The sequence below is a fragment of the Eurosta solidaginis genome, unplaced genomic scaffold (assembly GCF_040869045.1).
Source record: "Eurosta solidaginis isolate ZX-2024a unplaced genomic scaffold, ASM4086904v1 ctg00000339.1, whole genome shotgun sequence".
Classification (NCBI taxonomy): Eukaryota; Metazoa; Arthropoda; class Insecta; order Diptera; family Tephritidae; genus Eurosta; species Eurosta solidaginis.
Window position 1 is genome coordinate 1583655 of NW_027136884.1, and position 26401 is coordinate 1610055.

Genomic DNA, 26401 nt, shown 5'->3' on the forward strand with positions numbered 1-26401 from the left:
GGAAGTAGCAAATATGAAGTCTTGGTTATTAAATAAAAATCAGGAAACAATCGGGCGATTGCATGCCAGGATGGACGAACTGTTGCAAGTTTATAGAAATACCTTATGAAACAAAGCAAGTTAATGTAGATTTTTATAAACTTATAGATCTATTGTAAAAACATTCATTCAATAAAAAATATTAGATAAAGCAAGAGCAAACGAAAAATTTACTACAGAGGTGTCGTTATGAATTTTCATGTATCTAACTTTATTACCCCTTATTTTTCAGCATTGTATTTATTATTTTATTCCCACCTCAGACTGCAACTGCATTTAACCCTTTTTTTCATTTTATCCGTGATTTTCGCGCTTTTTCGCAAGCTCTTATTCATTCGTTTTTTTTTTTGTTCCTACTTAAGACTTTGATCCTTCGCATATCAACAATTTAACACACAAAATAGAATATCTCAAGAACACTTTATTACTACATCGATTTCACATGCATTCCTTAAGTACAAGGGGGGATGAATAGTCTCACACTCCAGCCTCTTTCAAAGCGCGTTCCCGCTTTCTCACCCCAATGGTGAACAATCTAAAAACCCACTGCCTGCCGCATGATAATGCTAAATCACAAAATTACAAGCAACTAGTGTCAACCAAAAAAAACTCCAACAACAAAACCTTAATAGGAAAAAACTCGCAATATAGCAGAATATTTAAAATAAATCTTACAGCAAAAAAACTCTGAAAAAAGTTTGCGCGTAATTATACTACCATCCATTAAATTAAAATCCCCAACAGCTAAAGCTAAGCTTTAAAGCTTACACATTTGCCATGGAAATAAAGAGAAGATAAAGTATGTACAGAAAAAATGTATATAAATTTAACACAAAAAAAACCTAGAAAGTGTTTTCTTAATTTCCTTTTTCATCTAATTATTCCACAATTACGGGTTCAAAATACTAAGTTAATTTTGTCTTTGTGTGATCATGGCAGCGTGGCGAGAGCGGCAGGCGCGTAGATGAAGTTTTCTAATATTGTCGGTAACAGCTAAATTTCAAACATCACATCGCCACACATGTGCAGCAATATCGTGGGACACATGTGGCACGCTGCATGTGCGTGCTTACTGTTTGTATAACAAACAAAGGCGTTTGAAAACAAAAAGCTAAAGAATCAAAGACAATACAAAACAAATAAATCTCCACAAAGCTGAAACCATAACAATTTTGCTGTATATCGCCTCCTCGGTCTGCGTGTCCATCGCACCTACTTTGTTCTTCACACAAGCTTGCCACTTAAAATACGAACTCACTATAAGTGTCTGTCTTGAATTCAGCCAATTTTAAAGTTCACTTATTGGACGGCTATTAATGAATTGAAGTTTGTAATGGACATGCCGGAGCTGTTGACTTCTTTATATATATATTCATTTTTATTTATCTATTATTATTCCATACTTCACACTTCAGATGGTGAGGCATGCAGTTGTGTTTCCCTTTTTTACGATTTCCTTATACTCTAGTCACAGGAAGTCAATTCACTACATAAACTGAACTTTATTATATTAAGTATTTGTTGCATATGCGCATGCGCGTCGGTGTTACGCAGCTTTTACTCATTGATGTTCCGTGAATTGTCAATATTTTTTCAATTTCTACGTTTCCTTTAGCTATTGAATATTTAGCGACTAAACTGCAGCGGCATTCCTCTATATAGACTGAAATTCTGTGCTTAAATGTGGCGCCTTTTGTTATTGATAATTTTTTAATTACACTGGGTCACAAATTCCAATTTTTTTTTCTGCACCAGAGACACCATTAAGAAATTCCAATGTAAAATCACCCCCTGAATCTGAAAATCAAAGTTATTTTTAATTCTATGGAAATGTTTTTGAGATATTTACGAATTACCGTTTTTTCAACAAAAAAAACAAAAATTGGGTCCACTTAATCATATATATCTCAAGAACGAACTGAGCAATTCCAAAACGGTTTGAAGCTTTTAAAAGGTAATAGAATTTGCTAGGCCATGCAGATTCAAAGATAAGGAACAACCATTACAGATTTTTCCAATTTTTTTTGTAAAAATGTGTACTTTGCGAGGAAGGATCTCGAAAATTTTTTGCAGATTTTTTTTTTCTTCTCTCTGTTTTATTACAAAAACCATAAGCTTTCACTGAACAAAATCAATGGACTAATACAAAAGTTATAAGCATTCAAGTAAATTTATCCATTTAATACTTAAGTACCCTACTGGAACATACATATGTGTTAGTATTCGTATATCAGTTAGTTAGCAGGTAAATTTTGAAGGGTTAATAGATACAAAAAACTGTTAGTGTCATTTTCTCAAACCTAGATACATTTCAAGCAAGAGCATATTTTTAAGGCAGGTAGTGTTTTCTTTGTAGAACTAGGGAACCTTTTCGTCTAAGTTGGCTTGAATTTTTACTTGATCTAAGTATAAATATTATTACATACGCCTTGTTCCAACATAATATCTGCAAGGCTCGCCGGATACTTAAAGTAAAATATTATAGAACTCTTTGCGAACAATTTTCCAAGTACTACATGAAGGAGGACAGTGTTTGTTACTGCAAAGACATTGCTGGTCTATTCAAACAGTTTGGTGAACCATATGATTCAAAAGAGTGGCCATTGTTCATAGACGGCAATAAATTAAGTTTAAAGGCCGTATTATTGTTTTGTCAGTTAATTTTAAAACCTATCTGCCCGATAAACAAAAACTTTGTATGAAAATTTTTAAATTTACATGCGAATATATAGCCTTAAATCTGAATTCATAGTCCAGTTCCGAACAAACAAGAACGAGAAAAATGTAAACAAAAAATTTGTTCTGGATTGAAAGATATATCCAGCCTAAGAAAATTATATACTAATGTGTCACTTATGTATTTATCTAATATACCTTTTTGTTTTCTTTCAGGAGTAAATATGTCTTTAAAAGTTCATTTTCTACACTGCCGTTTAAATTTTTTCCTGCAAAATTTTGGCGACGAAAGTGATGAGCATGGGGAAAGTTGTCACCAGCAAATGAAAATGATTGAAAGTCGGTATCAAGGATTCTAGGATGTCGCTACGATGGGTGAGTCACCCGTAGGTTTCTCATAAGAGAAACCGATCCTAATCTAAATAAGCGTCAAAACAAGACACATAACTTTTTCAATTATAAAATAAGATCACAGAATTATGGCATATATACTAAGCTGGGTCGATTTATTAACCTATATCGCGCCATCGATTTTTCGATAGGTTTTGGGCTCAGGAAAAAATTTCCGCTACGCATACCCAAAAAAATAATTTTCGAGCCTGCAAAATTTGAGTTTTTTGATTTTTTTCTTTGATTTTTAAGGTTTTTTTCATGCCCTACTTAAAAAATTTTAATTTGATTTTAAATTTTTTTATAAAAAGATATCATGATGAAATTTGGTAGGAACATTACTCTTATTACTATATATATGCTTAATAAAAATTAGCAAATCCGGAGAACGACCACGCCCACTTTTAAAAAAAAATTGTTTTAAAGTCAAATTTTAACAAAAAATTTAATATCTTTACAGTATGTAAGTAAATTATATCAATATTCTACTCCAGTAATGATATGGTGCAACAAAATACAAAAATAAAAGAAAATTTCAAAATGGGCGTGGCTCCGCCCTTTTTAACTTAATTTTTCTAGGATACTTTTAATGCCATAAGTCGAACAAAAATTTACCAATCCTTGTGAAATTTGGTAGGGGCATAGACTATATAACGGTAACTTTTTTCTGGCCGTAATTGGTTGAAGCCACGCCCAGTTTTTATACACAGTCGACCTTCTGTCCTTCCGCTCGGCCGTTAACACGATAACTTGAGCAAAAATCGATATATCTTTACCAAACTTAGTTCACGTAATTATCTGAACTCACTTTACCTTGGCATAAAAAATGGCCGAAATTCGACTATGACCACGCCCACTTTTTCGATATAGAAATTTACGAAAAATTCAAAAAATGCCATAATTCTATACCGAATATGAAAGAAGGGATGAAACATGGTAATTGGATTGGTTTATTGACGTAAAATATAACTTTAGAAAAAAAATTTGTAAAATGGGTGTTACACCTAAGTAGAAGTAGAAGAAAATGAAAAAGTTCTGCAGGGCGAAAAGCCCTTAGAATCTTGGCAGAAATACTGTTCGCGGTGTTACATATATAAATAAATTAGCGGATGATTAGATGATGTTCTGGGTCACCCTGGTCCACCTTTTTGTCGATATCTCGAAAGCGCCTTCACATATAATTACAACTAAGTGTCACTCCCTTTTAAAACCCTCATTAACACCTTTCATTTTATATCCATATCGTACAAACACATTCTAGAGTAACCCCTGCTCCACCTTTATGGCGATATCTCGAAAAGGCATCCACCTATAGAACTAAGGCCCAATTCCTTTTAAAATACTCACTAACACCTTTCATTTGATACCCATATCATACAAACACATTCTAAAGTCACCCCTGGTCCACCTTTATGGCGATGTCCCAAAATGGCGTCAACATATAGAAGTATGGCCCACTTCCCTTATAAAATACTCTTTAATACCTTCCATTTGATACCCATGTCATACAAACACATTCCATGGTTACCCTAGGATCATTTTCCTACATGGAGATTTAGAAGGGAGTGGTGGTAGTTGTATAGGTGGACGCCATTTAGAGATATCGCCATAAAGGTGGACCAGGGGTGACTCTATAATGCGTTTGTACCAGGCATGCTTAACGAACGAAACGATATTATTTCGTTACGATAATCAACGCTAATAAACGGAACGAAGTCACTTCGTTTCGTTTATTAACGTTGATTATCGTAACGAAATGATATCGTTTCGTTCGTTAAGCATGCCTGGTTTGTACGATATGGGTATCAAATTAAAGGTATTAATGAGGGTTTAAAAGGGAGTGGCCCTTAGTTGTATATGTGAAGGCGTTTTCGAGATATCGACCAAAATGTGGACCAGGGTGATCCAGAGCATCATCTGTCGGGTACCGCTAATTTATTTATATATATACCACGAACAGTATTCCTGCCAAGATTCCAAGGGCTTTTCGCCCTGCAGAACTTTTTCATTTTCTTCTACTTCACCTAAGTAACATCCATTTTACAAAGTTTTTTTCTAAAGTTATATTTTACATCAATAAACCAATCCAATTACCATGTTTCATCCCTTCTTTCGTATTCGGTATAGAATTATGGCATTTTTTGAATTTTTCGTAAATTTCTATATCGAAAAAGTGGGCAAGGGATTTCGCCCATTTTTTACACCAATACAAAGTGAGTTCAGATAAGTACGTGAACTGAGTTTAGTAAAGATATATCGATTTTTGCTCAAGTTATCGTGTTAACGGCCGAGCGGAAGGACAGACGGTCGACTGTGTATAAAAACTGGGAGAGGCTTCAAACAATTTCGCCCATTTTCACAGAAAACAGTTACCGTCATAGAGTATATGCCCTACCAAATTTCACAAGAATTGGTAAATTTTTGTTCGACTTATGGCCTTAAAAGTATTCTAGACAAATTAAATGAGAAAGGGCGGAGCCACGCCCATTTTGAAATTTTCTTTTATATTTGTATTTTGTTGCACCATATCATTACTGGAGTTGAATGTTGACATAATTTACTTATATACTGTAAACACATTAAATTTTTTGTTAAAATTTGACTTTAAAATTTTTTTTAAGTGGGCGTGTTCTTCATCCGATTTTGCCAATTTTTGTTTAGCACATATGTAGGAATAATAGTAACGTTTCTGTCAAATTTCATCATGATATCTTCAACGACTGCCAAATTACAGCTTGGAAAACTTTTCAATTACTTTCTTTTTAAAGTGGGCGGTGCCACGCCCGTTGTCCAAAATTTTCTTTTCCGCGTCACAAGTTCAATCAACCTACCAAGTTTCATCGCTTTAACCATCTTTGGTAATGAATTATCGCATTTTTTCGGTTTTTCGAAATTTTCGATATCGAAAAAGTGGGCGTGGTTATAGTCCGATATCGTTCATTTTAAATAGCGATCTGAAATGGGGGCTCAGGAACCTACATACCAAATTTCATCAAGATATCTCAAAACTTACTTAAGTTATCGTGTTAACGGGCTGACGGACAGACGGACGGACATGGCTCAATCAATTTTTTTTTGATGCCGATGATTTTGATATACCTTTACAACCAACCGATATCCAATCAAAGTGAATATACTCTGTGTGCAAAGCATGCTGAGTATAAAAATACCACGCAGTCAGAACAACAACAAGCCAAAAGTTTTTTATTTATTTTAAATTAAGAAAAATCCACCACCTTATCCTCTAAGTAAAAGATACGGCAATTTTATTGTGATTTTTTCTCTCCATTAATTTTTTTCAAACTCTTTCAAACTTTAAATCTCAGTATGGCAATACTGTTCTCATTCAAGGTTCCTAAGAACTCCCATTGACCAATTAAATGACTTTCCTTCATTATTTTACTGCAAATTTTAAAGCTTCCATACAAATAATCTCTGCCACAACTATGCAGAGTACAGAATACCGTTATGCGAGGAATGGCAGGAAGAGATGGAACAAGTATTTTACTTTCCTATTTTTTGCAACAATAAACAACTTAAATGCTAAAAAAGTAGGCACTTAAAAAGTGAAAAAGGCTTAAAGAATGAAGGAGTGACTTGCAATACCACGGAACCATGTACCTTGCTGCAAAGCAGAAAGGGCACTGGTTGCCGGCCAAGAAGAGTTTAATTGGTTGATAATATAGAGGGAAGTAACGATAAGACTTCAGCCTAGTTGGCGGTTCTGAAGCAAGTTAACATTGCAACTGCATTTGTCCCCGAGAAAATTAACCAAGTGACAAAGCAGCCCCTGACTCTAGCGCTAATAGAATGTCATATACACCGCTATCATTGTTCGTTTCAGCGGAGTGCACAAGCGGTTATAGGAACGTTCAGATATCCAAAGGCAAGGCGCAAGCGCATGAATTGAGGTGGCAGATAGCGCACTGCTTCCCACGATACCAAAGTCCAAAATATTGTTCCAATTTGTGGGTAAGTCAAAAGACGTGCTGAAACTGTTGCAGCGACAGAACCTGAATGTACCGACAGCGGTACTGTAATGTATTTCTAGTATCTCGACAAACGGAGTAGGGACAAACCTACACTCTGCGAATAAACAAGAAAATGAGACCGAGATGCAACAACAACAACAACAACGGAGATGCTGCAGGAGATTAAACAGCACAATGATTACGATAGTCTGACAGTTAAACTATGAAGACAATAAAGTGGCGTTGGGTTCCAATGCGTGGTAAGTCAAAAGATGCGCTGAAACTGTTGCAGCGAAAGAACCTGAATGTACCGACACCGGTACTGGAATGTATTTCTGGTATCTCGACAAACGGAGTAGGGACAAATCTACACTCTGCGAATAAACAAGAAAAGGAGACGGAGATGCTGCAGGAGATTAAACAGCACAATGATTCCGATAGTCTGACAATTAAACTATCAAGACAATAAAGTGGCGTTACTACCGCTCTTCCCTTCAGGAGGATTTTTTCGATGTGAGGGTGATGGCTTTTACCTGAAGACGTAACAATTCGTTGTTTATATCACCTCTAAAGCTATAAGGCTTGTGGCTCACGGTTGGCGTACTAACAGGGAAATCCTAGTAGCTCATGCTTATAAATAATGCCCCGTCAGTGGTAACGGAAGTAGGAAGCGCAGGCTTTCTGATGAAACAGTTGAGGTTGTTGCGTTAAAGCAACAATTAAGCTGGATCCTAGGAAATTTCTAGAGTTCGCCAAGAGGAAAGAGTAATTTTTTTAACACAGCTCCTAGTTGGGGCAGTCAATGTGGGGTTTTTCAACTTAAGTGCAAGCACTGGGCGCTGATACTTGAAAAAATACAAAATTCTGAGTTTTTGTTGGGAATGTATGTTGGCAACATATGGGAAGGCATATTCCGTTTACATGACACGTAAATTCGCTTCAGCATAAGATATATCAATTCAGTATTTAATATACTTAGATCTTTCACCCTATAATTATTCCTGTTCAACTTTTTCTTCAAATTCTTTTTATTTCATTTCAGGCTCACCGTGGCACGTTGAAATCATGTCTACACCCGGTCTAACAGCACTGGGCGAATCGACACGCCTTGTACCCGCTAATACGCCGGCGGTTTCTGAGATACTGGCGCCTCCTGGACAAAGCCTAACGAAAGGCGAGTGCGTGGCAACAGTTTTGACACCAACCAAGTCCAAACTGAATGCCAGAGTCACCCATGAGGCGGCAAATGGTGCTGCACGCATCGAATTTGTACCCACCGAAGTGGGTACACACATCATTGAAGCATCCATAAATGGCACAAAAATAACTGGCGGTCCCTTAATTGCCAAAGTTTACGATGCCAGTCTAATACAAGTTACAGATGTTAATGGTGGTGTTGTTGGACAACCATGTCAATTTCGTGTCGATGCAAGTGCTGCTGGCGAAGGTCAGCTAGAAATATCTATAAATGAAGGCGAAGTACCAAGTCATGTGCAAGTGGTAGGTGGTGGACGTTGTTTGGTCTCCTTCACACCCGAACAAGCTAAATCACATTTGATCGATATTAAATTTAATGACGAAACGGTACGTGGTTACCCATTTGTGTGCGTCGTAGCTGACACATCACGTGTCATGTTGAATATTTCGAATTTAGAACTGGTACCAGTTAACCGGCCAGCTTCGTTTCACATAACCGTAAGTGGTGGAGGCGCCGCTGAATTGGCGGTGAGTGTACGCGGACCGCATGGTGAATTACCTGTACATGTTACAGGTGATAAACATGCTGGATTTACAGCTGAGTTTACGCCCATTGCAGTGGGTGGACACTCGACCAATGTGGAGTATAATGGTTTTCCAGTGCAGGGTACACCATTCTTGGCGAAATCTTATGATGCTACGAAAGTGGTGGTGGGTAGCGTGTCGCGAACGTTGGATGTTCAGTGCAATTTTCTGTGGATGCTGGTGATGCAGGCGAGGGTAATTTCGAGATAACAATTTCGGCGAAAGGTCAAAATATACCAACATAAGTGTATCCGCAAAGCAGTGCAAGGTAAGAAAAGACAATTTTTCTCAAGCACTTATAGCTGAGAATCGTAACAGTTATACATATTTTTACCAGAATTACTTTTCAATTATAATTTTTTGAGTTGCTTCTTTCGATCAGAAATTAACAGTTCTTTTTAAGCTTTTCATTTCGCTCGGAGAATAATAACAGGATTTCCAGTTTTTTATTTTGCTCGAAAATTCGATTTTTTTTAGTTTTTTTATTTCGCTCGGAAAATAACAGTGTTTTTTTTTGAGTTCTTTTACTTCCTTCAAAAAATAACAGTTATTTTTCTAGTTTATTTTTCCGTACGAAATATTATTAGCTATTTTTTAAATTTGTGGTCTCGCTCGGTGACAACAGCTTTTTTGAGTTTTTTATTTTGCTTGGGAAATAACAGTTATTTTTCGACATTTTCATTTCACACGGAAAATAACAGTTTTGTTTTTATTTCTTTTTTTTTCCCTCAGAGAATAATTATAGATAATGAGAATAATAACATCATTTCCATTTTTTATTTCGCTCGAATATAAGAACTAGTTTATTTAGTTTTTATTTCGGTCGGAAAATAACAGTTGTTTTTTTACTTCGGTAGAAAAATAGCACTTCATTTTCTAGTTTATTTTCTTAATTGAAAAAATTTAAAATTTTTATTTTAATTTTTTTTTTTTCAGTATATATTTTGCTTGGGGAATAATATTTGTTTTTCGAGACCTTTATTTCGCTCGGAGAATAACATTTATTTTTCGAAATTTTTGTTTCGGTTGGAATATAAAATATTTTTTTGATTTTTGTTTATTTCGTTCGAATATGGCAGTGTTTTGTTAGTTTTTTATTTCGCTTAGAGAATTTTTTCAATTTTTCAAGTTTTTTATTTCGTTTATTATTATTTATTATTATTTTATTTTTCGAGTCTTTTACTTTCTTTGACAAATTACACTGCTCTACAAAATTAAACTTTTTGCATTACCCTGGATCACCGCTATTTTTATTTATTTGCTATAGTCCCCTAATTTTAAAAATGGTCGAAATTTAAAATTCTATGGATACGTTTTTGTTTTTGTTTTTTTTTTTTTCTAAAATTTGCCTTCTTTGAAAAGGGAGATCCATTTATTTTGTCATATCTCTAGAACGGGTTGTCCGATTTTGTAGGAGAAAAGAGCATATAATAGCAAATGAAATTACCTTAAAATTGTTTAAATACTATTTTTTTAAATACTTCTTGGCTTCAGAGTTATTTGCATCACATTATAAAAAAATCGATTTTTTGTATTAAAAATTTCCATTTTTTTTTCTTCTTTTATTCGTAAAAAATCGAAAGAGACAAAAATTTACAAATTTTATAAGATGACCGTAAAACTGTGAACATTCCAAATAAGGCAAGCTTTATTTTATGAAAATCCATGAATAAACGGTAATATTATTAACAATTAATTGAATGAAGGGAAAATACTATTTTTAATATTTTCGTTTATTTAGCTATTTAAGATACCTTTATTAAAGAAGTTCTACAAAATTTAGTACTTGAAATATTTGAAAATTGTTTATATTTTTTGCTTGTCTACAGTAATTTTCTGAATTTGATTATCGTATAAGAAACCGATTATAATCCCCCATCATATTTTCGTTCAAGAATCCTTGATAACGCTCCTCCATTGACTTAAGTTGTTGGTGAAATCGTTCTTCATGCACGTCACTGACATCACCAAGATTTGAAGGGAAAAACTCCAAATGGGAGTGTAAGAAATGCATTTTTAGAGACATGTTTGCACCTGAAATTATATGTATATGTAATTTAGAGGTTACAATTATGATGAATATACAAAAATCATATCATATTCCTACTTACCGATTTTCGAATAGTTGGTTAGCAAATCGGAAATGATTTCCATATAATTTGGACCCCGATTATTTCCTAAAAAGTTTGAAACAATCAGCCTAATGAGTTCCAAGCAGCCTTTTCATCGGGTGTTGTAACGTCTCGAATGTTGAGCTCTGTAGTAGTTTTCGGATTTGTGGACCATCAAAAACACCTTCAGAAATTTTTAAAGCGGATAATTTTGGAAATATTGTTTGAATATAATCGAATGCTTTTTCATTTTTGTTTAGCGCCTTAACAAAATTCTTGACTAATCCAAGCTTGATGTGCAATGGTGGAAAAATCACATTCTCCTTTTTAATTAGAGCAGCAGAAAGCTAGACGTCGAAAAGCTTCAATCACAACAGACTGCCAATGATTTCGCAACTCGACTCTCACACCTGCTCTCTGAGGGCACAACTCATCCTGAAGGAATACAGGAGCAGTGGGAGCATATCTCCAAAGCACTTCATACTGCCGCCGAGGAAAAAATTGGTTACCGGCGGCCACGAAAAAACAACTGGTATGATGAAGAATGCCGCGTTGCAACCGAAAGAAAAGACGCTGCCTACAGGGCTACGTTAAAAGCGAGCGCGACAAGAGGAGTGTGTGAACACTATCGTGAGTTGAAAAGGGAAGCGAGACGCCTTTTCAGGAAGAAAAAAGCAGAAGCAGAAAGGCGTGAGTGCGAGGAGCTTGAGCTGCTAGCCACCAGGAATAACGCCCGAAAATTCTACCAAAAAATACGGCGACACACGGAAGGTTTTAAGACCGGGGCAAACTCCTGTAGGAATGAAAACGGCGACCTTGTAACTGATGTCCAGAGACTGCTTACATTATGGAGGGAACACTTCTCTGCTCTCCTAAATGGAGGCAGCAGTTCACCGCGCAGAGATGAAGAACCCGATCCCGCAATCGATGATGATGGAATATATGTCCCCCCGCCCGATTATGACGAAGTTAGAATAGCAATAACTAGATTGAAAAACAACAAGGCCGTGGGCGCCGATGGATTGCCTGCGGAGCTATTCAAGTTCGGCGGCGAGGAGTTGGTAAGGCGCATGCAGCAGCTTCTTAGCAAAATATGGGTGGACGAAAGCATGCCCGACGGTTGGAATCTAAGTGTTCTTTGCCCAGTCCACAAGAAGGGGGATACTGCAAAATGCACCAACTATCGTGGAATCAGCCTTCTTAATATCGCATATAAGGTCCTTTCAAGTGTATTGTGCGAAAGATTGAAGCCCACCGTGAACCGGCTGATTGGACCTTATCAGTGCGGCTTCAGACCTGGTAAATCTACCATCGACCAGATTTTCACAATGCGCCAAATCTTGGAAAAAACCCGTGAAAAGAGAATCGACACACATCACCTCTTCGTCGACTTTAAAGCCGCCTTCGACAGCACGAAAAGGAGCTGCCAATATGCCGCTATGTCTGAATTTGGTTTCCCCGCAAAACTTATACGGCTGTGCAAAATGACGTTGAGCAACACCATCAGCTCAGTCAGAATTGGGAAGGACCTCTCCGAGCCGTTGGAAACTAAACGAGGTTTCAGACAGGGTGACCCCCTATCGTGCGATTTCTTTAATTTGATGCTGGAGAAAATTATACTAGCTGCAGAACTTAACCGCACTGGAACAATATACTATAAAAGCGTGCAATTACTGGCATATGCTGATGACATTGATATCATCGGCCTAAACACCCGCGCTGTTAGTTCTGCTTACTCCAAGCTGGAAAAAGAAGCGGTAAAGATGGGTTTGATGGTGAATGAGGACAAAACGAAGTACCTGCTGTCATCGAGCAAAGAGTCAGCGCATATGCGCCTTGGCAACCACGCTACTGTTGGCAGCCATAATTTCGAAATAGTAAAAGACTTCGTTTATTTGGGAACCAGCATCAACATTAGCAACAACATCAGCACTGAAATCCAGCGAAGAATCAATCTTGCCAATAAATGCTACTTTGGACTAGGTAGGCAATTGAAAAGTAAAGTCCTCTCTCGGCGAACGAAAATCATACTCTACAAGTCACTTATCGTACCCGTCCTGCTATATGGGGCAGAAGCATGGACCATGACAACAGCAGATGAAGCGGCTTTGGGAGTGTTCGAGAGAAAAGTTCTTCGAAAGATTTATGGACCTCTACGCGTTGGCGATGGCGAGTACCGAAGAAGATTTAATGATGAGCTGTACGAGCTATACGCAGACATCAACATAGTCCAGCGAATTAAAACGCAGCGGCTGCGCTGGCTAGGCCATGTTATGCGAATGAAAGATGATGCTCCGGCCAAGAAAGTGTTTCTATCGGAACCCGCCTATGGAAGCAGAGGTAGAGGGCGGCCCCCACTCCGTTGGAAGGACCAGGTGGAAAACGATTTAAACTCCCTTGGTGTGACCAATTGGCGCCGGTTGGCGGAGCGAAGGAGCGACTGGCGCGCCTTGTTGGACGGCCATAACCGTTTAGACGGTTAAGCGCCAATTAAGTAAGTAAGTAAGCATATTTTTTATATTGTGTGTGCTTATTTTGTGATTACTTCTTGCTGGCCAGTCCTTCCTTACATAATGTGCGCTTCGATCTCGGCTATCCCATAGGCAAAGAAAACAACAATGTTTTGTGTAACCACCTTGTAGTCCAGTTAGTAAGGCTACCACTTTCAAGTCGGAACATATTTTCCAATCTTGTTTTTCATAATGAATATATTTTAAAAATTTGGACATGGTTTCATAAGTCTCCTTCATATTTACGGCGTGTGCGATGGGTATTCATGGCTTCTGATTGCCATTGTATAATAAAACTGCTTTAAGGCTTTCTTTGTTACTATCAATAAATAATATCCATTCACTTGCGTCATATGTTTGGCCAAGCTTTCCAAAAAGTCCACTTATATCATAGCAAAAACGTATATTTTCTTTATTTCTATAAAAACAAGCATATCGCTTATATCGCTCACGATAGATAGTTACCGTAACCTGTTTTTCTAATAAATTTCTCTCTTTTAGACGGGATGTAAGTAGCTCTGACTTATCTTTTGGAAGCTCTAGGTCTCTTATAAGATCGTTTAACAAGGACTGTGTCAGAGGCTTTGGGCAAAATCCATCTGATACGCTGGAGATTTTTGAAGACGAAGAAATAGGCGATGGAGGAACTTCAGTATACGTATTATGTTGATTTTCAGGACACGAAACTACATCTGAATCTAGCACGGGAAGAGTAAAACCACCAGATGAAATCGTGGTATAAGACCAAATCATATGTTTTCCAAATCCTTTTTTTTACTTAAACAAAAGTAACAGTTAGCATCATGATCACATGCTTCTCTCCACATCATAGGTTTTTCAATTTGCATGTTTTCTCTGTTAAAAATTAGTATCATAAATATTTTTAATTAATAAATGTAATTGTTACTTACTGAGGGTAGGATTTCCATTTCTTTAATATATATACAGCTATCACAAATTGAATTTGGCGTCCAATATTGGCTCAAATTCCCAACATCTATTTTACAATAATCCTTATATGAATTTTGTAGTGAAATAGTGAAATTTCTCCGCCCCTTTGCTGCAGTGTAAAGACCACATACATAACAAAATATATTCGGGTTATTTTGCAGACAAATTTTCTACTGCTATTATTCATTTTTTTAAAAGTCACTAACCAATTAATAGTTTTTTGCTGTTGTTGACACCTTGACTTTTCGCGATCAGGAATGCTAGTTAAATAACATTGAATGAACTAAATGAATTACTTTAAATAATCGCAGGCCACTTCGATTTTTAAAAGTATATTCTTTTTTTTCATTAAGTTTGTCACAATTGGCGACAATATACCATACAGGGCAGGCATCTAATGAGTCTGTAAATTTTTTAACCACTACCTGCGAAAGGGTTTTCAAAAAAACTTAATATGCTATGGGAAATGGCCTGTGCTGGCTGAGATGTTCAGTAGGTAGGTATAACAGTTTCTATGATGGAGTGATAATTTGATTTTTTTGTTTTTATGATTTGAGCATTCTAAGAACTTCGCAAGAAAAGCCTCAAGGAAAAAGTTGTATATATTTGATAACAAATATATATGACCATACTTCTTTCTTACGAAAACCCGCGTTGGCAACTTAAATTTTCAATACAGTATGAGGCATTTTTTCTTATGATCTGCGTTTTACCTTAAGAAAAATTGACGGGGAAAAATTTGTTTAGTGTCATTATCGAGTTTTCTCATTTCTGGCGATGCCCGTAGTAAGCTTTAAAAAGACAAAGTTGCGCAAAATGTCATACCTAAATAATTTGTTTGTCAACAATAATAATAGGCTTGATATACAAAATTTTCGCTAAATTGGGTATTTTCACTTTATTGTCAATAAAACCAACATTTATTAATGTATTTTCACGAAATGTGTTCTCAATTATTTATAATGTTTACAGTTTTAAGACCGTGATATAAAAATGGCAAGTTTTTAAAACCTTCGATTTTTTATGAATTTTTTAAAAATAAAAAAATGTTCGATTTTGCAAAAAAAAAAATTTTTACATTTTTATGCGATCAACTCCACAACGTCATCATATAAAAATATGTTCTTATCAAGACTTGAAGAAAATTTTGCCGTGAATCCACTGGTGTTTCGCTCAACGAATTTAGATAAGTAATTTCTTAGATATGATAAAATAAATGGAAATAGCTCTGTGAAAATTCGTGATTTTAGAAAAAAAAAATCGTATCCATAGAATTTTATATTTTGGCTATTTTTGTACTTAGGGGGCCATAATAAACCGAAATTAAATAGTTATACTTCAAAGAAATTTCTGTTATTGACTGTTGTTATTAAATATTTAGTTTTATTTCTTAAGTTATTTAGTTCGCTCAGAAAATAACTGTTATTTTTTGAAAGTTTTAATTCGCTTCGAAAATCTTAATAATTTTTTGAGTTTTTTATTTTGTTCCGAAAGTAACAGTTATTTTTCAATTTTTTTATTTCGCTAGGAGAATAATTTTTATTTTTTGAGATTGCTACTTTACCCGAGATCTTATTGTTCGCATATTTTACTTCATTCCAAAAAATTTTCTATTTTTATAGTAAAACTGAAAAAATAAAAATGAAGCCTTTTAAAGATAGTAATGGATTTAAGCCTTTATGATTTTTTTGGTTTTCAATTTGAATCAATCACAGTTATGTGAGTTCCTGGTTTATAAAAATCCGTTAAATTTATTATTTTCATCTCTTTTCATAGATTCTCCATTTCGTTTTGTGCCAACTGAGCCGTATGAACATACTATAAATTTCACATTCAATAAAATGCTTGTGCCTGGTTGTCGGCATGTCGGTGGCATGTCGGGTCCACAAGTTTCTCTCGGTGGTCCCGGTCCCGTACATCAACCAAATTCTTTTGTTATCAATCACGCTGGCGGTCGCTTGGAAGATATTGAGGTCAATGTTGAAGGTATGTATTCGTTGTGGAGTTAGTGTATAACCCTCTGCAAAATTTGATACTCCCTTTTTATATATATGTATGTGTGTACTAATCTTTTTCGCGTATATCGTAACCGCACACATCTCGAAAGTCTTCAGTCACTCACTCACATCCAAATTGGATTTAAGTATTTTTTTTTATTATTATTTGTTTTATGCACTTAGTCTTTTCAACTTTTATTTTGTGCATATTTGAGCTTTCGGGTTCTCATCGAAATACAATTTTCCTTAAAATAAGTATTCACATTTTTTTAATATAAAATCAATCAGTACTTTTGAGGTATGCAGTAGATAATGATTTTTGATATTTTACGAAATTATCTGCGTTCATAATATGAGATGAATTTGATTGTTCCACGAAGCTTCTGGGGATCTATTGCTATGAGCCCGTTATTCAAAACTAATCTAAAGTAGCAATGATGTCCTATTTGTCTTCCATTTGAACCAATCTCTTTGTCAGTTGAGTACTTCAAATTATTTTAGGCCACCCACAAGTCTAACGTTGAATTGAGTTCTATTTTTACGACGGCGAGTTTACCCAATCGATAATGGGACTACCACAGGAAAGATTTTCTGACCAATCCTGCCTCTTATTTATGGACTTGTTTTGCTTGCTTACTATTTTTCAGCTTCCAGGCTCATGTGTTTAGGAATGAAACATTAAAAATATTTTCGAAAAATTTGCTCAAAGGTAGCCCTCTTCATGGTTTGTCGACCCTACGACTTTTTTTTCCATATAAAATGCACAAAAACTGACTTGCGTATCACGCGCAGGGTCGTAGAACAAGCTCTGCCTGTGTTTCCTCCAAGGGATATCTGGAAACATTTATTTGATTATTGAAAATCGCGAAAAAGAAATCGACTGTGCAACTTGCAAGCATCTTAACTGTAGGTCTGAAACATAATTAAATATATATATGTTGATTGGACCAAATTCTTTATGAAAATGTTTTCTGGGTTGGAGCTGTTTTGGTCGATATGTATAAAGAAAAAAACCAAGAGTTTTTTACTTTTCTCTTCTATGCATTTCGACGCATCCGCGTCATCATCAGGAAGTCTATTTATTTTCAAACAAACAACATGAAAATACAAAAGTAATCATTATTTTCAATAAACATTACAAATTCAACATTAAAACAATAACTCACAATAATTTAATTAGTTGTACAAACACAATAATATCACAGGACAATCAACACATTCATTTTTCTTATTTTCTATTTTTGTTTTTATCATTTTTTATTATTGCTGTATAAGCGCTATTTGTATTGTCAATGTCTTCTTTAAAATTCATGACATTCGTCATATGTTGTTGGATGCGGAGACTTTCCAGTGTCATCCTCCTTTTGCATCTTCTCTCAACATCTAAAATTTTTGCGTTCCCAAAATCAGCTGTATGGTCATTGTCAGTCAGGTGTTGAGAAAGCGCAAAAATTTCAGCTGACATCCGCGGCTGCTAATGCTCCAAGACTTTACGGACTTCCGAAAATTCACAAACCACACGCACCACTTAGACCGATTTGCTCATCTATTAATGTACCATGTTACAAATTATCAAAATTTGTTGGAAGCATTTTAGAAAATATTATATCCGATGATCTTAATATAAAAAGTTCACTTCAACTTAAAGAAAAAATCAATAATTTCACAATTCAAGACGACGAAATTCTCATTTCATTCGACGTCGTATCTCTTTTTACGAATATACCCATACATTTAGCAATACGCACTATTATGCGAAAATGGGAAAAATTGGAGACACATACACAAATAGACAAAAAACAGTTCCAGACGATACTAGATTTCTGCTTACGTGACAACAATTATTTTTCATATAACAACACCATATACCAACAAATCTACGGAATGCCAATGGGCAACCCGCTATCTCCAACCATTGCAACTATCGTTCTGGACAAAATATTGGACGACAGCCTCGCTGAATTAAAAAGCAAAGACATATATGTCAAATACATAATCAAATATGTAGATGACATATTCGCAATTGTTAAAGCTAAAGACGTGGAAGACATACTAACAGTATTTAATGCACAGCATACCAGGATACAATTTACTAAAGAATTAGAACAGAACAACAAAATTGCCTTCCTAGACGTAGAAATACACCGAAAAAACCAAAACTTAACGTTCAACTGGTATGCAAAGTCGATGGCATCAGGAAGAATTATCAATTATCACTGCAATCATCCATGGAAGCAGAAAATTAACACAGCAACAAGTCTAATAAGGAAAATACATCTTCTAAGTGACGGTGATTTCATAGAAGAAAACAAGAAGAAAATAAAAAATATTCTCTTCAAAAATAGCTACCCGAATACTCTAATAGAAAAGCTTATAATTAATACGACACAAGAAATGGACCACCCTAATTCATCAAATGGACAAACAGAAGCAAACACAAACAAAACTTATATTGGAGTTACCTATATACCCGGACTAACAAGTAATCAATCGCTCAGGAGAATTATGAAAAAAGACAACATAACATTTGCTCACAAACCACACAATACAATTAATCGTTTCTTTACAAAAACAAAAGACAAAATAGACAAGGGACAACAATGCAATGTAGTGTATAAAATTCAATGCAACGGTAACAACAACAATGCCTGCAATAAATATTACATTGGCACAACGAAAAGAGCATTGAGAACGAGAATACACGAACATGAAATGGACGCAAAAAACAGAAAAACAAATACCGCGCTTTCTCAACACCTGACTGACAATGACCATACAGCTGATTTTCGGAACGCAAAAATTTTAGATGTTGAGAGAAGATGCAAAAGGAGGATGACACTGGAAAGTCTCCGCATCCAACAACATATGACGAATGTCATGAATTTTAAAGAAGACATTTACAATAAAATTGCGCATATACAGCAATAATAAAAAATGATAAAAACAAAAATAGAAAATAAGAAAAATGAATGTGTTGATTGTCCTGTGATATTATTGTGTTTGTACAACTAATTAAATTATTGTGAGTTATTGTTTTAATGTTGAATTTGTAATGTTTATTGAAAATAATGATTACTTTTGTATTTTCATGTTGTTTGTTTGAAAATAAATAGACTTCCTGATGATGACGCGGATGCGTCGAAATGCATAGAAGAGAAAAGTAAAAAACTCTTGGTTTTTTTCTTTATACATATCGACCAAAACAGCTCCAACCCAGCAAATAATTAAATATAATTTTCGAATTTAACTTCGTGCGTTGTAGGGAGCTCAAAGTTCTGAAAAGAAAGCACCTCCTTAGCTAGGCAATGCTGGGTGAAACTATCTGCAGAATATCAAAATACTTATGTAAGGTTGTTCCTATGATCCAATTACTCTATAATAAGGCATACCCCTACGATGTCCCAGTGGGCTTCTATAACAGAGGTCATCAGCTATGTAAAAGGAAGGGACTCAGGCGATTATTGCTTACGACCACAGAATTACCGCAGAACATTCACTCTCACTTCACATTTATTATTACACCCTTTCTTTTAACAAGCAGAGTTGCAACGCCGAAAGAGGGTATTGTTTATTGGCACATTCCAAAAAACACCTGATACGCAGAATTTTTTAATTTTCTATGAGACTCAAACAATAAAATAATATTTTTAAACATATTCAAAAAATAATTCTTTGAGTGTTAACAAACATGCGTGCACACGCCTTGCCTCGTTGCTCGTTAATAAATGACTACAATGATTTTACTCTTACCAACACAACAACTGTTTTAATTTTGAAGATCACTGTTTATAATCACGACCAACTGCAACTTAAACCAATTTTAATACTTCTTTCAAATCAAAAGCGAGTCTTCGGGAATGTAGATAAACAGTAGGCTTGTGGTTGATAGAAGCAGACTGGGAAACATTTTTGAATAGTTGCTTCAGATCTTCGATAATTATATTAAATCTATTCCGCGACACTTCAATAACTTGTCCTATTTGACAAGGTTCTGCCCGTTTATGACTGAGCGAGATTATCATAAACTGCTCCCAAGCTTTGTTGTAAACTTATTTCTAAACAAATTCCATTACCTGATTTGCAGGGTAGCTTCGGTATATTCCGAATTTATCATGAACCCATATTGGACTTTGTTAACGTGTTAGAAAAGCATCGTCCGGTTTGGTTAATACGATGCTGAATTAGATCACTAACTATGGCGCTTATATCAGTTCCATCCAACCAATACTTTTCATAAGGTTTTCCTAGATTGTATTTCATTTTTATCATTTATTATCTATGGCTACGGGAGAGGGTTTAAAGCAGGCCGCTATCAAAGTGGATAACACTTACGCGCTAGAGGGATTCGAAGGCGTCGAGCCGCAAGTATTCGTAAAACGCCATCCGGCGACAATATTATATGTCAGCTTGTAGCGCAAGGCGGCGACAGCTACACAGCCACATTTCAGCCCACAGTTGTGGGTCGTCATCTGATAAGTGTTACAGCCAATGTTAAACATATCAACGGCTCACCATTTTCATGCAATGACTTTGATGTCTCGCGTGTTAGTATCAGCGGTCAATAATATGGACCGGCGGCATTGGGTATACCGGTTACTTTTAGCGTGGATGCTGCTGGCGCTGGTGAGGGTACTCTAGAACTGCTCGTTTCGACCGACAAAAGCACTGTTAAAGCAGTGCATGCGCGCGTGGTCTTCATGCCACAGACAACCGAGCCACACTATGTGAATATTACATTCAACGGAGTGCCCGTCGATGGTAACCCATTCCGCGTAGAGATACAACAAACCACACAACACATACAAATAGTTAGTTTGGCCACAATCGATTTTCCTACAGATGACCAGATTGCTGAGATTATGGGACCCGATCATAGGCCAGTGCAGTACACAATTACCAGACAAACAGCAGAGTTCCGCACACACATGACCGGTAATTATTTGATACGTTTCATCGATCGCGATACACGGGTATTGGTACCCGTACCCTAACATTCTTCGATCCGTCATTAGTGAAGATCACCGAAGTTGGTGATTCGGCGCGTCAGCGACCAGCTAGTATTTCGGTGTCGCTCAATGAGGTAGGAAAAGGTGAGCTGTCGGCTTTGGTGAAATGTGGTGCTTCTGAGGTGCCTCACTCTATACGTGGTCCATCCAAAACGGGTATTTATGAGATTGTCTATCATCACAATACTATTCAATGAAGTGCCAATCTCAATGAAACCCCTGGAAATCAATGTATTGCCAAAGAGGATATCCTCTTTGGTGTTAGTATTGGCCGGGGTCCTAATCTCGATCTAGTTCTTGGCCTTGATCTTGGTTTAGGTCTTGGGCTTAATGTATATCTTAGGTTTGACCTTAGTCTTCATCTTCGCATTGATCTATGTTTCCGTCTTTATCATTTTCTTAATTCTGGTTATAGAACTGACCTTAGTTTTCATCGCATATCTTAATGTCTTCTCATTTTTATTTATAAGGTTCACGCCTATAGCCCTGGTATCGAGCATGGCGTGTTGGCCACCTTCCAATCGCGTTTTATTTGTGATACGCGTGGTGCTGTCGCTGGACAACTAACAGTGCATATACGTGGCCCCAAAGGAGCATTCCGCGTCGAAATGCAACGTGAAAGTCAAAAGGATCGCACCATACTGTGCAAGGTAAGGAAGGATTAGGCATACATTTGTATGCTCAGTTTTTAATTAACATTTTTCTCAACACTCCAAACAGTACGTTCCAACCGAGCCTGGTGATTATCGCTTCGAAGTCAAATGGGCTGGTGAATTTGTGCCAGGCTCACCATTTCCTGAAATGATATTCGATACTGAAGAAGAGTTACTTCGCTATTTGCAAGGTTTATGAGGCCAAAGTAGTATCAGCTCAGTCCTCAGCCAATTGACGCAACATCAAAACACCCAACCTCAACCTCAACTTCCACATCAATACCAACAACCAATACAATTACAACATCAACAGCAACATTGTAATACATTACCAGCATCACCGCAACAGTTCCATCATCGCTCCCAACAACAAAAACACCGTCTATCACCATTGCTGGGCAGTCAGTTGCTGAACCAGCAGCAGCATTATATAAGTATTCCAGATTTTATATACGAAATAGGTTCGCGCTGTTTGCGTCATCGTGGCCGACAGGATAACAACTGTGTACTCCTTTGACAAATTGTACAGACACACACATTTGATATATTTATACACACATGCATATGTATGTGTATAGAAGATTGTGCAGTTTATTTGTTTTTATTTGAAAGCGCAAAGTTGGAAAGGTGTTAAGAAAAAAAGTTTATAAATAAGCTCCAAAGGTAAAATAAAAATAAACAAAAAACTTTGTTTGTTTGTAACAAACCGGCCACGCAGATCGACGACAAACGAGAAAATTAAAAAAAAAAAAAAACCAAATGAAGGCAAATTTACTTACCGACACAAAATTAAAATAAATTTATGATTAAAAAAATTAGATGAGAAAATAAAAAAAAAAACAAAAATAAATTATTTCTTAAAACGTTTTAACATATTTTTTGTAACAAAAAACTATACAAAAAAAATTTTTGTTTATAAATAAAAATTAAAAAAAAAAAAAATGGTTTAAACAATTTTCAAAGTAAATTTTGTAAGAAAAAAATTAAAACAAATTTTTTGATTTGAAACTTATAATTGAAAAAAAAAAATGAAAAAAAAACAAAAGAACTAAAAACTCGACTTTAAAATATTTAAAAAAATTTATTAAAAAAAAAATTTTATTCATTTTTAAAATTTTTAAATTTCACTTCAGTGTTTACTAAAAAAAGCTATGTTAATAAATTTAAGAACGACAATTGTTTTTTTTATTAATCTAACATATGATTTATATATATTTTACTTAATTTTAGATATATACAAAAATTTTCAAATAACAATTAAATATATTTTAACTAAATTTTTGGTTGTTTTAATAATAAATAAAAAATAGTGAGTCTAAGTATGGGCGAAGCTGAACATTTTATACACAGATGTGCGTGTTGTTAGGCTAAACTTAAAGAAAGATGTCATCAGAGAGGCTTTAGAACAGTAACCGTCACAAAAACAAGTTTCTTTCCTTGGAATTTACCAATTTTAGTTCGAATAATTTCATTCGATTTGTGGGGAGATTAACTTAAAAGGGCGGGACCATGCCCATTGAAAAATTACTTCTAATTTTGCAAGATTAAAACTTTAAAACACTTTGCGCCTGATCCTCTACTGATTTCAAAAACAACAATTTTGCTTTCAGACATTTTTCTCCCATTATATCTAGGATGTGCCATGCCCATTTTCAAAGTTTTTATTTACTTTATCAGTAATTGTTAATGAGTTGTACCATTTTCAAAATTTTTCGAAGTTCTGGATATCGAAAAAGTGGCAGGTTTATTATCCGATTTCGCGCATAAATATAAAAAATTATTAGAGTAAAATTTGCAACGCGTATGTTCAGCTGTTCGAAATAATTTTTTTTTGCATTTGGTCACCTTGAATTTTATAATTTAATTTTATCAAAGACCCTTTAAATATAAGATGGTACATTATAGAGTTCTAAAACTTTGTGGAAATTGTAGGACCTTTTGCTATGCTGTACGCCTCAACAAAGCTGATTTTTTTAAGCTGTATAACTCTGTAATTTATTTTGCCTTTGGAAAAATTACCTATTTGTAAATAAGCTGGCTGAAAAATATTGACATAACAGCTTAAGTTAAATCAACAATGGAAAATCTCAGCCGAGCGATTTCTAAAAAAAGCTAATTTTTCTATTTGTTTCTTATTTGCTCGATATAGGGTGTGTTCGCGCTGCAGCAGTGTTAGTTTTTATGACATCGCATAACGTTTTTCGGCAAAATTTGAGCAGATGTGGCAATTTCGTGCGTTCGTTGAACGAAATGTTGACAATATATAGTTCATCGCTAGGAAATTAGTGACATTAGCGCTAAAAATGGTTTCACTCAATAGCGCAAGTGAAATGTACTACGCACTCACTACTGAGTAGCGTCAAAAATTCGCTTGGAGTTATTGCGTCAATGAACTACCATTGAGCTGGCACCGGCATTGGCACTGGCGCCATACAATTTACACCACTAAAATTGCGCGAATGCCCAGGCTCATGACTTTTTTAATCCAGATGGTGAAAACGAAGCAGGAGCAAAACGTATGGTGTATCCCTGGTGCAGCCGCCCCGCCTTGTGGAGAATGAACGACTCTACTCTCTTTGTTAATAAGTATTTTAGAAGGGAGTGGGCTTTAGTTCTATAGGTGGAAGCCTTTTCGAGATATCGCCATAAAGGTGGACCAGGGGTGACTCTAGAATATGTTTGTACCATATGGATATCAAATGAAAGGTGGTAATGAGTATTATAATAGGGTGTGGCATTGAATCTCTATATTGAATCTCGCAACAACAATTAAACTTGGGATTTGGTAAGTCTTCCTTATGGTAAAGGCACAATTTCTAATAAATGGGTGTTTAAAATAAAGCGGAATGAAAGACGTGAAGTTGAAAGGTTCAAAGCACGTCTGGTTGCACACAGAAGAGGTTTCACACAGAAATTCGGCACAGACTATTGTGAAACGTTTAGCCCAGTAGCAAAGTTTACGTTCCTGCGTATAATTTTTGCATTATCCTGTACATATAATTTGACGATGAAACAATTTGATGTTAAAACCGCATTTTTCTACGGTAATCTTGAGAATGAAATTTATATGCAGCAACCTATTGGCTATGAGGACGATTCAGGCAGGGTTTGCAAGTTAAATAAAAGTATTTATGGTTTGAGGCAAGCTTCCAGATGCTGGAACAAGAAATTTACACAAATGTTAGAAACATATAACCTGATATCTAAACAGGCTGATCCATGCGTATTTGTAGGCGAAATTGGTAACTCAAAGCTCATCCTAGCAATCTATACTGATGATGGAATAATTGCGGCTAAGTCCAGTACCGCATTTGACGACTTGATTAATTACTTAAAAGGCAAATTCGAAATTAAAATCTTCGATTGAATATTTTATCTAGGTATGCAGATAACGCTTGGTAAAAACGAGATTTTCATCAAACAAAGGACCTTTGCTGGAAAAGTGTTACAGCGATTTAACATGTTGGATGCTAAGCCAGTTAGTACTCCTATAGAAGGTATACTCAAAAATGCGGAAGCGAGCATCCACTCAAATTATCCATACCGCGAAGCAGTGGGATCCCTAATGTATTTATCTTTGCTCACAAGACCAAATCTCGCGTTTGCAGTATCCTATGTTAGTCGATTCTGGGATACCTTTCAGGGCGAACACATTGCCGCTCTTAAACGAATCTTTAAATATTTACAAGGCACAATTGATAAAGGTATATGTTTTACAAAAACTGTTCATTCATCTTTAAATTGTTATAGTGACTCGGACTTTACTGGAGATGTATGTACTAGACGCTCAACCGGAGGTTATGTTATAATGTTCGGCGGTGGACCGATCTCATGGTCTTCGAAAATTCAACCAACAGTAGCGCTCTGAACAACCGAAGCCGAGTACATGGCAGCATGCGAAAGTGTAAAGGAACTAATTTGGGTACGACGTCTGTTGAGTGAGTTATGCGACTACTCCACAACACCGAATTTATATTTGGACAATCAGAGTGCCATTAACTTGGTAAAGAATCCACAATATTACAAGCGAACCAAGCATATTGTGGTCAAAGTACACTTTAAACGAGAGGTATACGAGGGCTGCGGCTTTTTTACTTTGAAGTATGTACCAACAAACGAACAGTTGGCAGATATATTTGCAAAACCTCTGGCAGAACTTTGATAAGCTAACATCACTTTTAAATATTAAGTGAAAATGAGAATAACCTGATTAATAAAAGTGGAAGTGTTAAGCGTACTAATATTTTGGTCGCTTACTGTTTATTTCATCAGCTTATTCTTCTCATCTCTTTAGATGTCTTTTTCTTAATTACTC

The 26401-nt window shown here is 35.7% G+C and overlaps 2 protein-coding genes across 2 annotated transcripts in view; both read left to right on the top strand.

Annotated features, from left to right (window-relative positions):
* LOC137235645 (TSET complex member tstC-like) overlaps positions 1 to 8253 on the top strand; it is a 145494-nt gene extending 137241 nt beyond the window's left edge. Inside the window, exon 2 of the mRNA XM_067758535.1 lies at positions 8119 to 8253. Within this exon, the coding sequence (XP_067614636.1) occupies positions 8119 to 8137 (19 nt within the window). The 3' untranslated portion in view covers positions 8138 to 8253. The remainder of the gene's footprint in view (positions 1 to 8118) is intronic.
* A 7968-nt stretch (positions 8254 to 16221) lies between these two features.
* On the top strand, positions 16222 to 23160 carry LOC137235648 (filamin-A-like). Its single transcript, XM_067758537.1, has 3 exons — positions 16222 to 16416; positions 21904 to 22083; positions 22154 to 23160. Exons 1-3 carry the CDS (start codon positions 16294 to 16296, stop codon positions 22283 to 22285), a joined length of 435 nt encoding a protein of 144 aa, XP_067614638.1. The 5' UTR covers positions 16222 to 16293; the 3' UTR covers positions 22286 to 23160.
* Positions 23161 to 26401: the final 3241 nt, after the last annotated feature.